At 38.1% G+C, this 14,776-nt stretch overlaps 1 protein-coding gene across 2 annotated transcripts in view; it reads right to left on the minus strand.

Moving 5' to 3' along the window:
- Nucleotides 1–14,776, minus strand: part of SLC8A1 (solute carrier family 8 member A1) — a 344,817-nt gene that overhangs the window by 317,372 nt on the left and 12,669 nt on the right. Inside the window, exon 2 of one of the 2 annotated variants that reach the window (XM_023189564.1) lies at nucleotides 4,025–5,853. In XM_023189564.1, the coding sequence (XP_023045332.1) occupies nucleotides 4,025–5,823 (1,799 nt within the window). In that variant the 5' untranslated portion in view covers nucleotides 5,824–5,853. Of the gene's footprint in view, nucleotides 1–4,024; nucleotides 5,854–14,776 lie in introns of those variants that run through there. The other variant, XM_023189565.1, reaches the window with a different exon arrangement.

Raw genomic sequence — 14,776 nt, forward strand, 5'->3', positions numbered from 1 at the left:
TGATATATGATACTGAAATTTTATTTCCTTTCTAGTCTTTTTTCCAAAAAGAGTAAAATGTGATATAAATATTGAGCATCAGACAGCTATATTTGTTGAGACGTCTTATACATACTATTTCCTAAAGTTAATGAAGTTAAAACTACACTTAAAAATATAATAATTGTTAAAACAAAATTAAGTTTGGGTAGGCCCGTTGTTTAATATATTATACTATGAGTAGGAACCTCTGCTAAACTGATACTCTAAGGAGTATATTAGGTAAATATTCTAACTTATATAGTCTGATTTTTCAACTCTGTATTTTAAATATATAATACTAAATGCTCATAATCTTTTGAATTGTCTTCCAAAAATAATATTATCGTTGGACTATAACTAAGTAATTAAATTTGATTTGTATCTACATTAGTTAATTAGCCTTAACATTTTTCCAAAACAGTTAAGCTAATGTTAGACTTGAAATACCAAACAATATTTTGTAATACTTATTACCATTAAACTAGAACCATTAAAGAACAATCATTAACAGCACTTCAAATTTGTGGATATTACCTACCAAACCACAAATCAAATTAGCATATTCTTCATTTATTTTTTATTAGCTGTTAACATTAGACAGAATTCCCTGTTGTAAGTCAAAATTAGTTGGCATTGGTTTAGCATGTGTCATTGACTGAGTTTATAAAAAAGCATGTGCTAGCTGTTAATTATATCTATTTAATGGGATTTTGCTTTGTAATTTTAAAAGTTTTGCTGAGAATATATTTTATTAGAAATTACAAGCATCACTTATCACTTATCAAGTTGAAATAATTCAACTCATTTATGTGAAAATATGAATAAATATGTATAGACATTTTTATATTATAAATTTAAATGATGACTTCTACACTAAAAACAAGATCAAAGATTAGGAATCTATCTTGTTTTTGGAATTGAACAATCAGTAAAGCTATACTGCCTTATATTCTCCATCCTTGATCAGACTGGAACTTATTTCTACCTTGGTTAGGGGCTTCTTAAAATTAGCCTTTAAATTTAGGCTTTTCCAGGAATCTCCTTATGGTGCTCTGGAAAGAATCATAAAGTCTGGCTTTGTGCACAACTTTAAACCAACAAAATTTTATTCAAAGTACTTAATAAAGCTTAGTGGTGCCATCAGCCTTGTTTAAGTACTGTAGGTTTTGAAAGAGGACATCTTTCAAGATTAACTATGTAATTTGATGAGATATAAATTCATTCTTCAAGATAAGTTGGGTTTAGTCTCCATAGCCTGGCTCCATTGCACGATGACAAACTCTGTCACTTGGATCTGACTGTATGGAAATAAGAAGACTGACAAAGGAAAAATGATCCATTAAAAAATAATGTTTTCTAAGCTGCTAACAGAGCACCACAACTCCATTTGACCCAGCAATCACATTACTGGGTATATACCCAAAGGAATATAAATATAAATCATTCTTATTATAAAGACACATGCACTTATATGTTCATTGCAGCACTATTCCCAATAGCAAAGACATGGAATCAAAATATCTTTGATAATACGTTTTTCTAGAAAGCTTGTGTTTGAATCCTGGTGCTTAATTTAAGGTAAAGTCCCAGCCAAACAAATTTGTACAATCAATAGGCCTATTTAGCATCTACAAAGCTTATCAGTAAAAAAACTCTATGAAGTCAAGATGAAATCTCTTCAAAATTAAAAATATATATAAAAAAAGTAGGTCTGTAATTTCATTCCACTTATAAATTAAATGCTTTGCCATTTCTAAAAGTTCACATTTCAGTTGAGCAAATGAAGTATAGTAACAATTTTATAGAGCAAGAAACTTGTGATTGATCTTGAATACTCCTAAGAACAAATATACAGAGATGGCATGAATTATTAGCCAATTTTCACCAACTCCACCAATGTTTACCAATTTTCACAAGAAATCTAAATTTCTAAAAATGGAATTTGGCAATATTCCTTCCTTAGCAAGAATAAAATCAATTTAATTGCATAAGATGAATGTTTTTTAAATGGAGCTTGGCAGAATAAGTTATTCTATCAAATCAATGTCAATCCTCTTTAAAAATCCTTTTCCTTATTCTTCTGCATTGTACCACCCAAAAGAAGGTTATTTATGGTTTGGTAAAAGTCCCGAACAGCAGAATAAATAGGGAAAAGCTGCTTTTCAAATAAACCAGCATAGAGTCCTTATTCTTAAGAAAAGGTAAGATTAAATTTTCAAAAGAAAATATGCTTAGTCAAACAAACAAAACAAAACACAGATTTAAGGTGTTTTAAGGGCTACCCTTATGAGTTCATTAACAACATGAAATTTACCTTTAACAATATGCAATACACTTTTACATGGATTACAAGTGCTATATACTACAGAAGGGTTCAATAATTGAAATGATGAGAAAACATAATTGTTAGGGAAAATATAATCAACAGGGAAAGAATTCCTAGCAAAGGAATAAAGTTCATTTGTGTTAACCTAAGCATATGTGAACTTTCCAATGCAAGACCATTGAAAAAATTCTTTCTTGGATATGAAGGATATTAATTTGCTACTAGATCACTATCTTTCAGTAAAATAAGTATCCCAACAAAACACATCTCAATAAGTGGAACACTAACAACATTATAATTAACACAAAATAGATATTAATCAAAACACTATGCTCCCTACACACATCAGAAGATGGATATTAGAATCCCTATTTTGCTTGATTTCATTGTGATATGGTACTTGACGTTACTTATCACTATAGTGTAACAACAAAGAGATTTAAGGACACTGGAAGGCTCTTTCAGGAAAATCTGTTCTCTCTGCCCATCCCCTCCCCTTTTTGGTTTGTTTTCTCTCACTTTCAGTAGGAGAAATTTCATATTTAAAGAGCATGCATTCACCATTTGGCATATCATATGCCATTATCATAAGAGTTAACTATTTTAGAAGTATATTTATATATTTATTTTTCTTCCCTGAAATTTCTAAATGTCCAGTGCTTCAACCAACATAATCATTCATTTCAATGTCTTTTGTTGTACTGCAGATATTATAGGCAGCCTCCCTGCCAGTCTCCCTCTCTCCCTTCCTCCCTCCCAAAAGTTGTTCATAGAGTCAAATTTTCTGGTTTGCTTTTGGTGAGTTGAGTGCAACACACTTTCCTAGGCAAAGGGGGAACAGCCCTCTAAATACCAACTCTCAGTGGAAGAATCACTTAACAACTGGGTACTTCATATTACTACACGAGCACAGTGCCACTGTAAAGTACCAAGAGGAAGAATAAATTGTTCCTTTTTTTTTCTCTGACCTGCTCCCTGACAACTAGACACATGGACAGAACCTTATTTCTCTATCACTGTATCAGCAGGGTAGAGGGTTTGTTTAATAAGGATGTAAAATAAAACCAGACTGGAACTACAAAAGGGCTGGATGGACTTTCCCATATTGGCATAACACTGAAGAAGCAGGATTGGTTATGAGGTCATAATTTAGCATTGGCATTTAAGCAGAAACGTTAACTTATATTGTCACAAAACACAATGTCACATAAAAGCCACAAAAATATTCTCAGTCAGCCCTGGTAGCCAGGAAATTCTTTTCGGAGGTGTTACCTTTTTGGGTTTTCCCAATCTGTACTCAGAAATGAAGTTAGAGACCTATTGTGATGTTTTAAATATTCCTTTTCTGAGCATATACCATGTAATTCAAAATAGAAGACAAATTTTTCAGCCTAAGTTATCTGATAAATCGTGTCCTATTACTCATTTTATCATGGTCACAATGTACTTAAAATGTGTGAAAGCATAAAAGTAAAAATAAACTTCTGATGTAAATAAACTTAAGATCTCTATGTGTAGAGCATATTGGCAATTGGTACCCAAGCAAAGACTGATATTTTGAAAGAGATCTTGTATAAAAGCTATTCCATTCTTTGTATGCTATTTAAAAAATGATGCACAGACTCACATTCATAAACACACTGAAACACACACACACACATATAATATAGAACTTACACAATTTCATCATTCTGGAATTCGAGCTCTCCACAAGTGTCCTCAAAATCCTCCCCTCCACCTCTGGCAGTCCCTTCGATGGTTTTATATGGAACGATAACATTTCCTCGAGCTCCAGATGTTCTCAATACTTTCACCTCCATGATGCCAATGCTCTCACTCACATGAGTCACAGGTTCCTCAAAAGTAAAAATGCCTGCGTGGTCATCATCAAAAATAGTTACAGTGGCAGTGGAGGGAGATCCGAGGCAAGCAAGTGTAGAAACATGATTGGCTTCGAGTATGCCATCTTCTGAAGCTTCAGAAGATACTTTGACATTGCTGAGATGCACAAGGAAATTTTCATCCTCCTCAAATATATCATCATCTATGATACCCACTCTGATTTCCTTCTGGGTCTCACCAGGCTTAAACACCACAGTTCCTTCAGTAAATTCATAATCAGACCCAGCATTTGCTGTGCCATCCTCTGTTCTGAAGTCAACAAACACAGTGTTGGTCAAATCACCACCTCTGCGGATAATGGTAAGGGCCACAGTACCACAGTTCTCCAGACACTGATATGTCCCTTGTTCAAAGAAGATTTTACTAACGGGGTCATTTTCAGTCACTTCAGTGTTGACCTCGTGCATGCTGACAGCTTTCCTTGCTTGGTCAGCTGCATGCCTCTTTAAAATATTGCCAGCTCCAGTCATCAGGCGAGTAGCTTGAATGCGGTAAAATGCTCTACTTTTTTGCTGCTGACTTAGGACTTGGTAGTTAGCTAATTCTATTAATTGCTCTATTTCTTTCTCTGGATGCTTCTGCTTAAGTTCCTTCAGAATCCTAGCCATTTCTCGCCTAGCTTCTTCATCATCTTGGTCCCTCTCATCCACCTCCAGAACCAGAGCACCATCTAAGAAATTTTCAACATGAGAATTGACCACTTTCCCATCCATTTCAATTTCAGTCTTGGAAGATGGCCTGTCTCCTTCATGTTCAATAATCATCCCCCTCTGCTTGCCAGCTCGATACCTCTTGTAGACATACTTGTAAAACAGAAGTCTTCTATCCGCCACCCAAGCGAACACAACACAGATGGGAAAGAAGAAGAAAGTAAGCAAACCTTCCCAGACCTCCACAACGCCAGGAGAGATGACAGACAAAATAATGTAAAGCCAGGTGTAGGCAAAGATGCTCCAGGCTGCTGTCACAAAGAACACACGCAAATGCTTAATCTTCCTTGTCTCTCCGTCAGGGACCACGTAAACACAGAGTGCAATAATGATGAACATATTGAATGCAGCACTTCCCACGATGGTGCTAGGACCAAGGTCTCCTGCAGTGAAGTTATGGCCGCACACTTCAATTACTGAAAGGAGAATCTCAGGAGCAGAAGATCCCAGGGCCATCAAGGTCAGGTTAGAAACTGTCTCATTCCAGATCCTCACAGTTGTCTTGGTGGTCTCTCCATTGGGTTTCTTTATGGTTATTTCTTTTTCTTGAGATGTTATGACTTCTATAGAGGACATGAACCGATCAGCTATGATAGAGACTCCAAGAAACATGTAGACCATGGCCACAAAATACACAGTAGCTCTAGCAATTTTGTCCCCAAAAGAAGGGTCTTGGGGTTCCCAAATGGGCAAAATTACCCCTTTCTTACAGTAATATGAGCCAGTGCATTCACCAGTTTCATTTCCTTCTCCTTCCATTTCTGTCTCGGCAATTACATAGTCCACATGGGAAAATAAGAGAGCCACAATAACTAACAGATGAAATCCCATTGAAAAGGTGGGTGAAAGACTTAATCGCCGCATGTTGTACACGACACTTCCAACTGTCACAACCTACTGGTAAAAACAAGATGGGGGAGAGGGCGGGAAAAAAGTCATGTCATTAGAGCTGCATCCAAAGCATTACTAATTATTTTTATTACTCTTACAAAATTTGTTTATATTTGACCATCACAAAATCTATGATGAATGATTGCGTTCTAAGACTCCATCAGTGACTAAGCAATCCTTTGTAAAGTTTACAATTCAATCTTTCTGTGAATTTACTACATGGAGTACCCATTCACTGAGCAAGATACACAATTGACTCACTGGAAAGGAAAAGTTCAATTTATATAGCCTTGCCTTATTAAACACACATTTACGCATGCTAATAGCCAAAAAACACAGGACTTTTGAAGCATCAAATAATTTCCTCCTTTTTACTAAAGCAGATTTTCTTCTAAATTTGTGTTAGTACATCTTCTTCCAAAAACAGTTTCAATGCCAAAAGCACCTTATTACAATTGATGCTTTGAAAATCAGACCCTGAAAAAATCCCACCAATACAAGGCCTGGTGATTATCTTAAACACTAGAGAGCATCTTACACTGTATTTCATGGAATCATGTCCTATTGCTCTACACTGACTTGGAAACAGAAAACTTCAAGCTTGCCTGAAATCAAAGCTCAATGGCATTTGTTCTTGAGGAGAAAAAAATTCTGCTGTAATGCAGTATTTCCACACATTAAGTACAGTTTTTAAAAGCATGTTTTGATGAGAGCACATTTCTTCCTAATTTTCAGCCAGCCCAGGTCTGCTGATACATTGGTAGCTGGGCATCTGGTTCTTCAAGCACAGCTCTTCACATCTGTGTACAGAGCCTGTTTTTCTGCAGGCTGGAAAGGGAGATAACCAGGCCAAGGCCTACTTGTGGGTAAGAGCCTGGCAGGCTGTGGAATCAGCGTCACCAACCTTAAAATGTTCCTTCTCGGTGTCGGTCATATTTTCCATGGTCATTCTAAAATACATATTAGTTCTGTCAAGGGTTCAAAGTGACCAAAAAATGCAGGACCAATAATTCCATTTAAATTAGCTCATGTGGCATGACAACAGTGACCACAAAATATACACATGATGAAGGGCTGTAGGCAAGGAGGGCCATGGCAACAGAGTCAGTGAGCGGCACACAAAGCTTGGTGGGCATAGTGGTGGACTTGGCCACAATGGCCTTAAGTTCACCTACAGCTCAAGTAAAACTCTACTCAGACCTTACGTCCCCCCTCTGCTTCCAGAACCTGGAAGGGAGGTGAGCGGAAACTGAAGTAGAGGAAGGTCTGCTCCAAGTCAGGGTAACTGTCTCCCAGGCCTTGCAGGAGGGACCAGCTATGACATCAGATAAAGCAGCAATAGGAAGAAGCCCTGAGTCAGAACATACCCTTAATGTCCTGGAAAAAGTTAAAAGAGGAGCTGGATTAGAGGCTTTCATAGCTTCAGGCTGGCTGAGAGCCACCCTATGTTCGCCTACATTCTCTGGCTCATGTTTGCTCCTAATGGCTTATTCTGCAAACTGTACCAGGGCCCAGGAGAACACCCCTGCCTAGGACATTCTGGCAGACCCTCAGAGTTCCACCCCATAGCCTAAAGCCCTTTATAGCTCATCACTACAGAGAGATAAGTTTCTTTGACATTTTTCCCATACTAAAGAAAACCAGAGGAGGGTTATAGCAGAATTTGAAACTAAGTAAAAGGCTGAAAAATAGAGGCAGCGCATTCTCAAAATATGCAAAACTTCATGGTCAGTATGTCTGCTTGTTCAGTCTTTGAAAGGTTTGGAGATTTCTGTTTGAAACAAGGTGAAATTCAACCATCCCGCAAGAATGGTGGAAAATCTAGTTCCAACTCCCTTGTGTATCCATTTCATCCACAAATATTTATGCATGCTTAATATGTATTCTAGAAAGACTTGCTAGGCTCTCTTCTCTAGATCCTGAGAATTCATCAGTGATAAAACAAAGTCAATGTTCTCACAGAGCTTATATTCTAATGGTGGAGGAAACAAACAAATATAAGTATCAGAAGGTTAAAAAGTCCTATGGTACATGTATGTGCAGAGCAATCTAAAGAGGACAAGGAGTGAGTGAGTGTGTGTGTGTGTGTGTGTGTGTGAGAGAGAGAGAGAGAGAGTGTGTGTGTGTATACACATGGCATGCCTGATTTCATACTAGATGGTTAAGGAAGGCCTCTCTGATAAGGTAACACTTGAGCAAAGTCCTGAAGGACACGAAAGATCATGTCTTGTGGATATCTGTAGGAACAGAATTCCTAGCAAGTGCAAATGTCCTAATGGGAACCATGCTTGGCACAGTCTAGAAACACAGAAAACCAATGTAGCAAGAGGGCAATGCACCAAGGGGGCAGGGCTCAGGAGTGGGAATGGATCATGGAACACTGAGTTGCCATAAGGCATGAGCTTTGATGGGGTAGAAGATGAGAATCACTGGGAGGTTCTAATCAGAGGGTGATATGATCTGATTTTTCTTTTAGAAGGATCTCTCTGCTGGTTCAGTGCAGAATAGACTGAAGGGACAAGGGTGGACACAAGGAGACCAGCTTTTGCCTACTCTATAAAATCTAATTTATAAGTGATCCCAATACTTGGCAGGTATACAAAATGATATAGAAGATATCTAACATTTAAAATGGTGAAAGAAACCTCTGTAGTGATCCTTTTGGAAGATATGCAATTTAAAATGTCTTGGGGACCTGAAAGAATCAGAAAAGTGAAATATTTGTAATAAATAGTAGTACTGAACATAAACACTGAAGAGAGATTCAAACTTGTGTCTGTCTCCAAGACTGATATAATTAACCACTCCCTTCAATTGACTGCCAAATCACATCATTCCATTCTTCACATTTCAGCCAAAATGAAATTCCTAAAGTGCAGATCTGACACTCTTCACTTCCCTTAAAACTCTTCATTGGTTTCTTGCTTCCCTGAGGACAAAGCTCAAAACCCTTAACAGGCTTTCTAAGACCTTTTATAATCTGGCATCTGAGCTCCAGAATATGGAAATTATTCCCATTCCCTGAACAACGTAACAATTTCTTATATCCAAGTCTTTGCAGATTATTATGTATCTAAAACTATTTTGCTTTTTCCTTCTTAGAAGCAAGTTTCAAAAGAGCTGAACACCAAATTATAACCAATTTCCTGAGAGAATACTAGATTCCATTCTTAAACAGTCATGGACACCATGCTAAATTCTCTCTATACGTATCAATTATATTTAATATTTATATTAGCCAGCATTGCTATGTTACAAAATTCCTAGTGTTGCTATTTCCATTAGAGAAATAGCATGAGAACAGCACTCCTAGAGTTGTGCAATGCACAGTACCCTAACAACAATCCTAAATAGAGGGTATTATTAGCCCATTTGGAGGTGGATAACTGAGGCTCAGATAGCTTAAGTACTTGCTGAATGCCATACGGACAGTAAAACGCTCAACAAAGACTCAACCCCTGGTCTTTTTCCAAGACTGATATAATTAACTGCTCCATTACATCATCCCTGATACTGTGTGAAGTAATCTTTGAGAACTATTGGGGTTGGCTTGGACTAGCCCATTGGAAAGCCTCTTGGCTTCCATGCAGAATCAGGAGGGCCTAGTTAGCAAAAGTCTTGTGGAAGGTTTCCAATAGCCTGGCTTTTATCTTATGGATTAGACTCAAACAGACAAGCATCAATAACGGTGATGTAACAATGAGGGCTAGCACGCTCCTAAAGACAGCTGCCCTTCAATCTGGTCTTTTAGCAATTGCCTGGCAACCTCTTGCTGCATGCACTGTCAGGGCAATCTCCTAGGCCAGCCAAGAAAAAGCCCTGCCCTTTATCCCTTCCCTAGTCCACAACCCACAATTTGTTCTTAGCCAAAAGGTCACCAGATTTCTAAAGGTAGACAGATCTGCAAAAATCCATCATCATTATCAGAGAAAAAGAAAGGGGGCTTCTGGTGTTAACTAAAAACATTACAATTATATTCAAAAGAGGGGAGCATTATAATTTGTGAACAGTGGATACAACACACTGATGTAGCTTATTGGCAATGAAGCAACTGGAAAGAACTCTCTGGAGTTGAATTTCTTTTTGTATTAAATTAATACCAAATCCAAATGCCCATGAAGATGTGGAATAGGTGTTATCTAAATGCAAGTTCCTTCTTCGTCCTTTTGTCTCCTTTCTTTCAGGGTCTTTCCTCTATCATCAGATTCAAAGTAGTTCTACTTAATTCTCCCCATTTTCCCTCAAATATACATTTCCATACAAATTAAGCAGAAAGATACAACTAGAGACTGTGGATATGATGATTTGCTGCCTAGCTTTCTTATATTCTGCCTTAATTTACCAATACAAAGTACAGGCTGATTCTTATGGTAGATTCAGATCAACTCGTACAACTATGAGCAGTACTAACTTAGGAATATCCATTACATCATCTAAATGAGACTTCAGCACAGTATCAAGAATACCCAATTTATCTTCTGATCACTGTTTATTTTAAAACAACACACAACCCATCACCTACAGATTACAGACCCAAATGGCACTGACAAAGGATGGTAAAAAGATATCCAGCTGTGAGTAGTCCAGCTGGTTGTGTTGGAGGAAGAGGTCAGAGCTACAAGGAATAGAAACCCACATCTGCAAGAGATAGATCATTATCAAACTGCTTTTGGAGGATGAGGGAGAGCTTTTGGAGCAAAGAGGCCTGAAGAGTGGTTGGTAGCAGTGACCACTCCCTGCTGGAAGCTATAGCCAGTTTTGGCTACCAAGGAGGACTTGACTCAGAGCAAAGGCACATGCTGGCATTCCTACCAGTCCAATATATTGGACAGTCAGCGTAATGGTATCCTCTTGATTGGCAGCTGGGGTTATTCCAAGGAACTCCTTGATGGCCTTCATCAGAACTTGGAATTCCCTTCTATGTCATTCTTGCTGACTTAAAGCCTCAAAGGTAAGCAATTAATCTGTTTCTAAGGCAACATTAAAGCAACCATAAATCCTTATCCACTACCAAGGCAAGCACTTCCAAATGCTTCTAGACAAAGAGATGATGCCAGAGGATGAAGGCTTTTCTCATTTGACCATCCCATCTAAAGTGAAAATTACTGCCCTGGCTCCAGCCTCAGGCTATCAGACCATGGCCAGACTTCAGGAAAAAAAAAAAAAAAAAAAAAAAAAAAAAAAACCTCACTTACACTGGAGACTCTCTGCTAATACCTATTTTTCCCCTCCAAAGAGAGAGTTTCCTGTCTGCTCTTTAGTACATTGGGACAGGTCCTAAAGGGGATGGTCTATGAGCAGTCACATCATAGGCTCCAGCCTTTCTCTTAAACTCACAAAACAGAAGTCAGATCCCTGCCTTATGTCTGAAAATACCTGCTGAAATTGTTCAGGAAAGAAAGAAACTAGGGTGAGGGTAGGCAACGTGGTCACAAAAGGAAAGACAGGCATAGGATACAAAAAAATGAAGTTGTTGAAAACTCATGAGAGGCACCGTTGGCCCTTTCCTCTACTTTATTTTTCTAGATATCACTTATTACTTTTTTTGTTTGTTTTTGAGACAGAGTCTTGCTCTTGTCACCCAGGCTGGAGTGCAGTGGTGTGAACTCGGCTCACTGCAACCTCTGCCTTCCAGACTCAAGCAATTCTTCTGCCTCAGCCTCCCAAGTAGCTGGGATTACAGGTGCCTGCCAAGCACACTTGGCTTTTTTTTTTTTTTTTTTTTTTTTTGTATTTTTAGTAGAAACAGGGTTTCACCATGTTGGCCAGGCTGGTCTTGAACTCTTGACCTTAGGGAATCTGCCCGCCTCAGCCTCCTTAAGTGCTGGGATTACAGGCGTGAACCACCACGCCTGGACAGCTCTTACTACTTTTTACATGTTTTATAGTTTATTCAATGGTTCTATTTATTGTCTTTCTCTCTTCAAAAGATGCAACTCTCTAAGGGCAGGGATTTTCGTTTCTTTTTTTCATTGATGTATTCCCAGTTCCTAGAGCACAGCCTGGCACATAGAAGAGGCAGAACATCTGCTTATTAAATGAGGAAAGTCATGCTCATAGGGTCATGTGCTGATTCACCAAATCTCCGGTGGTAAATCAGAATCTGGGAAATGGGCCTAAACATTTGCAGTTAAAAATGTCTATGTGAAATGGTTGCACCCTAACATAAGCATAGTTCAAAATCAGATTGTAAATCAATGTCAGTGTTAGAAAGAGAAGAAACACATGATTCAGACTCATGAGCAAAGACTCTTGGGCTGGAAAGACTGATCTCCAGCATAAAGAGAGGCCTTGACATTTTCCCCACAACCTGGGTGTGTGTCTTCCAACATCAGCCCTGGTTTGCTTATTTTATTTGCTCTGTTAAGAGGGCCCTAACACTTGGGACATACTCAAGGAAGTAAATCATCTCATCCTTCCAATACAATTAAAAGACACATATTGAAGCACAACAAAAATCACCTTCATTGTAGAGGCCCTACAGAATGGAAAGAACACCAAGCATTTATTAAATATTAATCTGCATGCTAACATGGAAATATGGGTAGAAAGAAGAAAGCTGGAGAAGAGTATTTTGATAGAAAATAAATAAAAGAGAATTCAGAAGGAAGATGCTCTGACAATCTTGGGCTCCATGTGAAGTTAACAAGGTTTGTCCTCCAATTCATTATGCCAGAGCCACAGAGCAGGGTTTAATGGCCCTACTCAGGGCACTGATGGCAATAATGACTGAAATCATGGACTGAGCATCTACTTGTCCTAGGTACTGTGCTAATTACTTTGTATTCACTTTCCCTAACTTTTCTGACGATACTACAAGGAGATATTATCATTCCCATTTTACAAATGAGAAAAATGAATGGTTCATGAAAGTAAGCTGGCTAGAGTCATTTAGACTTAAGTGACAGAACTAGAATTTTAATTCAGGCATTTTGCATTAAAGTATAATGATTTCCAAAATGGCAGAAACTTTCTGTTTTCATGACAATAAGTTAACAATGTTTTCTGGGGACAAAGAGCTCAAGATTTAGGTACTTAACCTCCCATGCTGCCCCTTCTTTCCACCTGAATAAATGTGTGTAGGTTGTATTATTTCATCAAGGAGCCTCACATGTTTTCCACTCCTGTCTGATGCCTCCCCACTCCCCAAGTAAGTTTTGTAAGCACTTCTATTCATCACATAGCAAGCGAAAGATGATCCATGTGGAGGATCATCAGCTGAAGACAGAGGTCTGAAATCACTTCAAACTCATGTAGTAAACTCAAGGTTTTTCCATTTGGTCAGGAGAAAAGCAAATGGAGAAAGAATCCCTAGCAGTAACCAAGCAAAACTAAAATAAAAGAGGGGAATGGATAATGAATGGGAGCCAGGGAGAAAGATACAGAATTTTGCTATAACAAGTAAGTTAACACTTTGCTCTGATAACAATAATTCAGTATTTCTTTTTTTTAAAAAAAGAATTTCATTGCAGCTCAAAAATGTACTGTCTTGGGGGTCAATTTTTTTTAACATCCTAGATTTAAGCCAGTAAGTAATCCAAAGAAATGCAAAAACAACACATTAGTTTATGGTTTTATCTGCCAAGTTTTTCTTAGCCACTCACATGTGCCAGACACTGTGTTTCAAAAATAAATAAAACATATATCCAAAGGAGCTTGTATTCTAGTGGGGCATTGCCAGAGTCAAGGAGTGAGTCCCTTCTGTGGAAAACAGGACCCTTCCATTACTAGAGATTCACTGAAGAGAAGAGACTTTCCTGGCATTTGAACAGTGACACTGATCACTCAAGTGGACTACCTAGTCCCCAGTTTAATGTACCTTGGATCTTGAATTAATAAACCCAGCATTCTAGAAACCTTGGACTGCTCAGACTATGGTCCTACAACTTAGAGATTTCAATTATAATGAGATCCCAGAGGCAGGACCTTGGAGCATCTCCCTTGTACTCTGTAAATCTTTCAGAAGCCTCCTGATAGACAATGGTAATTCTTTTACATAATAGTTGTTCACCACTAACGCTGAAGAGCAGCCTTTCTTTGATGTTTGACCTTAAACACTGAAACAGAATGAGGTCATATACATGCTTTTACATCTAGGTCACCAAAAAATATTTTCTACTTAAAAATATTTCCCCAATAGCCTGTTGACATTTAATCTTAAAAATCCATATATATAGTGAGCCCTTCCTATGTTTCTACTTCTGGAGGGAGTGAATCCTTCATTTATTCATCAAGCCTCTATGGAGTAGCTTCTATGTGCAAAGCACCATAACAGACACTACAGGGACTGCAAATATGATTGACAAATGGTCCCTGTACTTAACTAAATTTATAGTCTCCAAGTGACAGTTACTCCAGTGACCATTAATACTAGGAAGAATGGGCAAAATTCCATAAAAGGAAGGGATGGGAAGGATGACAATGTCTAGAGAATGTGAGAGGACATTCTAAAAGGAAGAAATGATATGGACAAAGGCATAGAGCAATGATTCTCCAACTTCAGTTCACCTAAGTATCACCTGGGAAACTAATTAAAATGCAGTTAACTGGGCCCTATTATCAGATACAGTTGAGGAACCTCCAAATTTGAAGTTTAACAACAATCCCAGGTGATTGTGATGTAGGTGGTCTTGGATCACCCTTTGCGAAGTATAAGGCAGAAAGAGCAGAACTGAGTAGAAGCATAGAAACGGCACACAGGGCATGGGGCTTGTTTAACAAACAGACTGGAAGTGCGAGCCTGAAAATCAGAAAATAGTGTTTGTTCTAATATCAGTAAGATGTTAATGTTAAGTAATATGTCAGCTGTGCTTTCCCTCTCACAGATTGGGTATCCAAGCAGGATAAAAATATGAAGCTCCTTAGTGAATATGTGTCCAGGAGGTGGGGGACTAGAGGGTAGAGGAGGATGGATCTTAATAGGAGA

The sequence above is a fragment of the Piliocolobus tephrosceles genome, chromosome 15 (assembly GCF_002776525.5).
Source record: "Piliocolobus tephrosceles isolate RC106 chromosome 15, ASM277652v3, whole genome shotgun sequence".
In the NCBI taxonomy this organism is placed as follows: Eukaryota; Metazoa; Chordata; class Mammalia; order Primates; family Cercopithecidae; genus Piliocolobus; species Piliocolobus tephrosceles.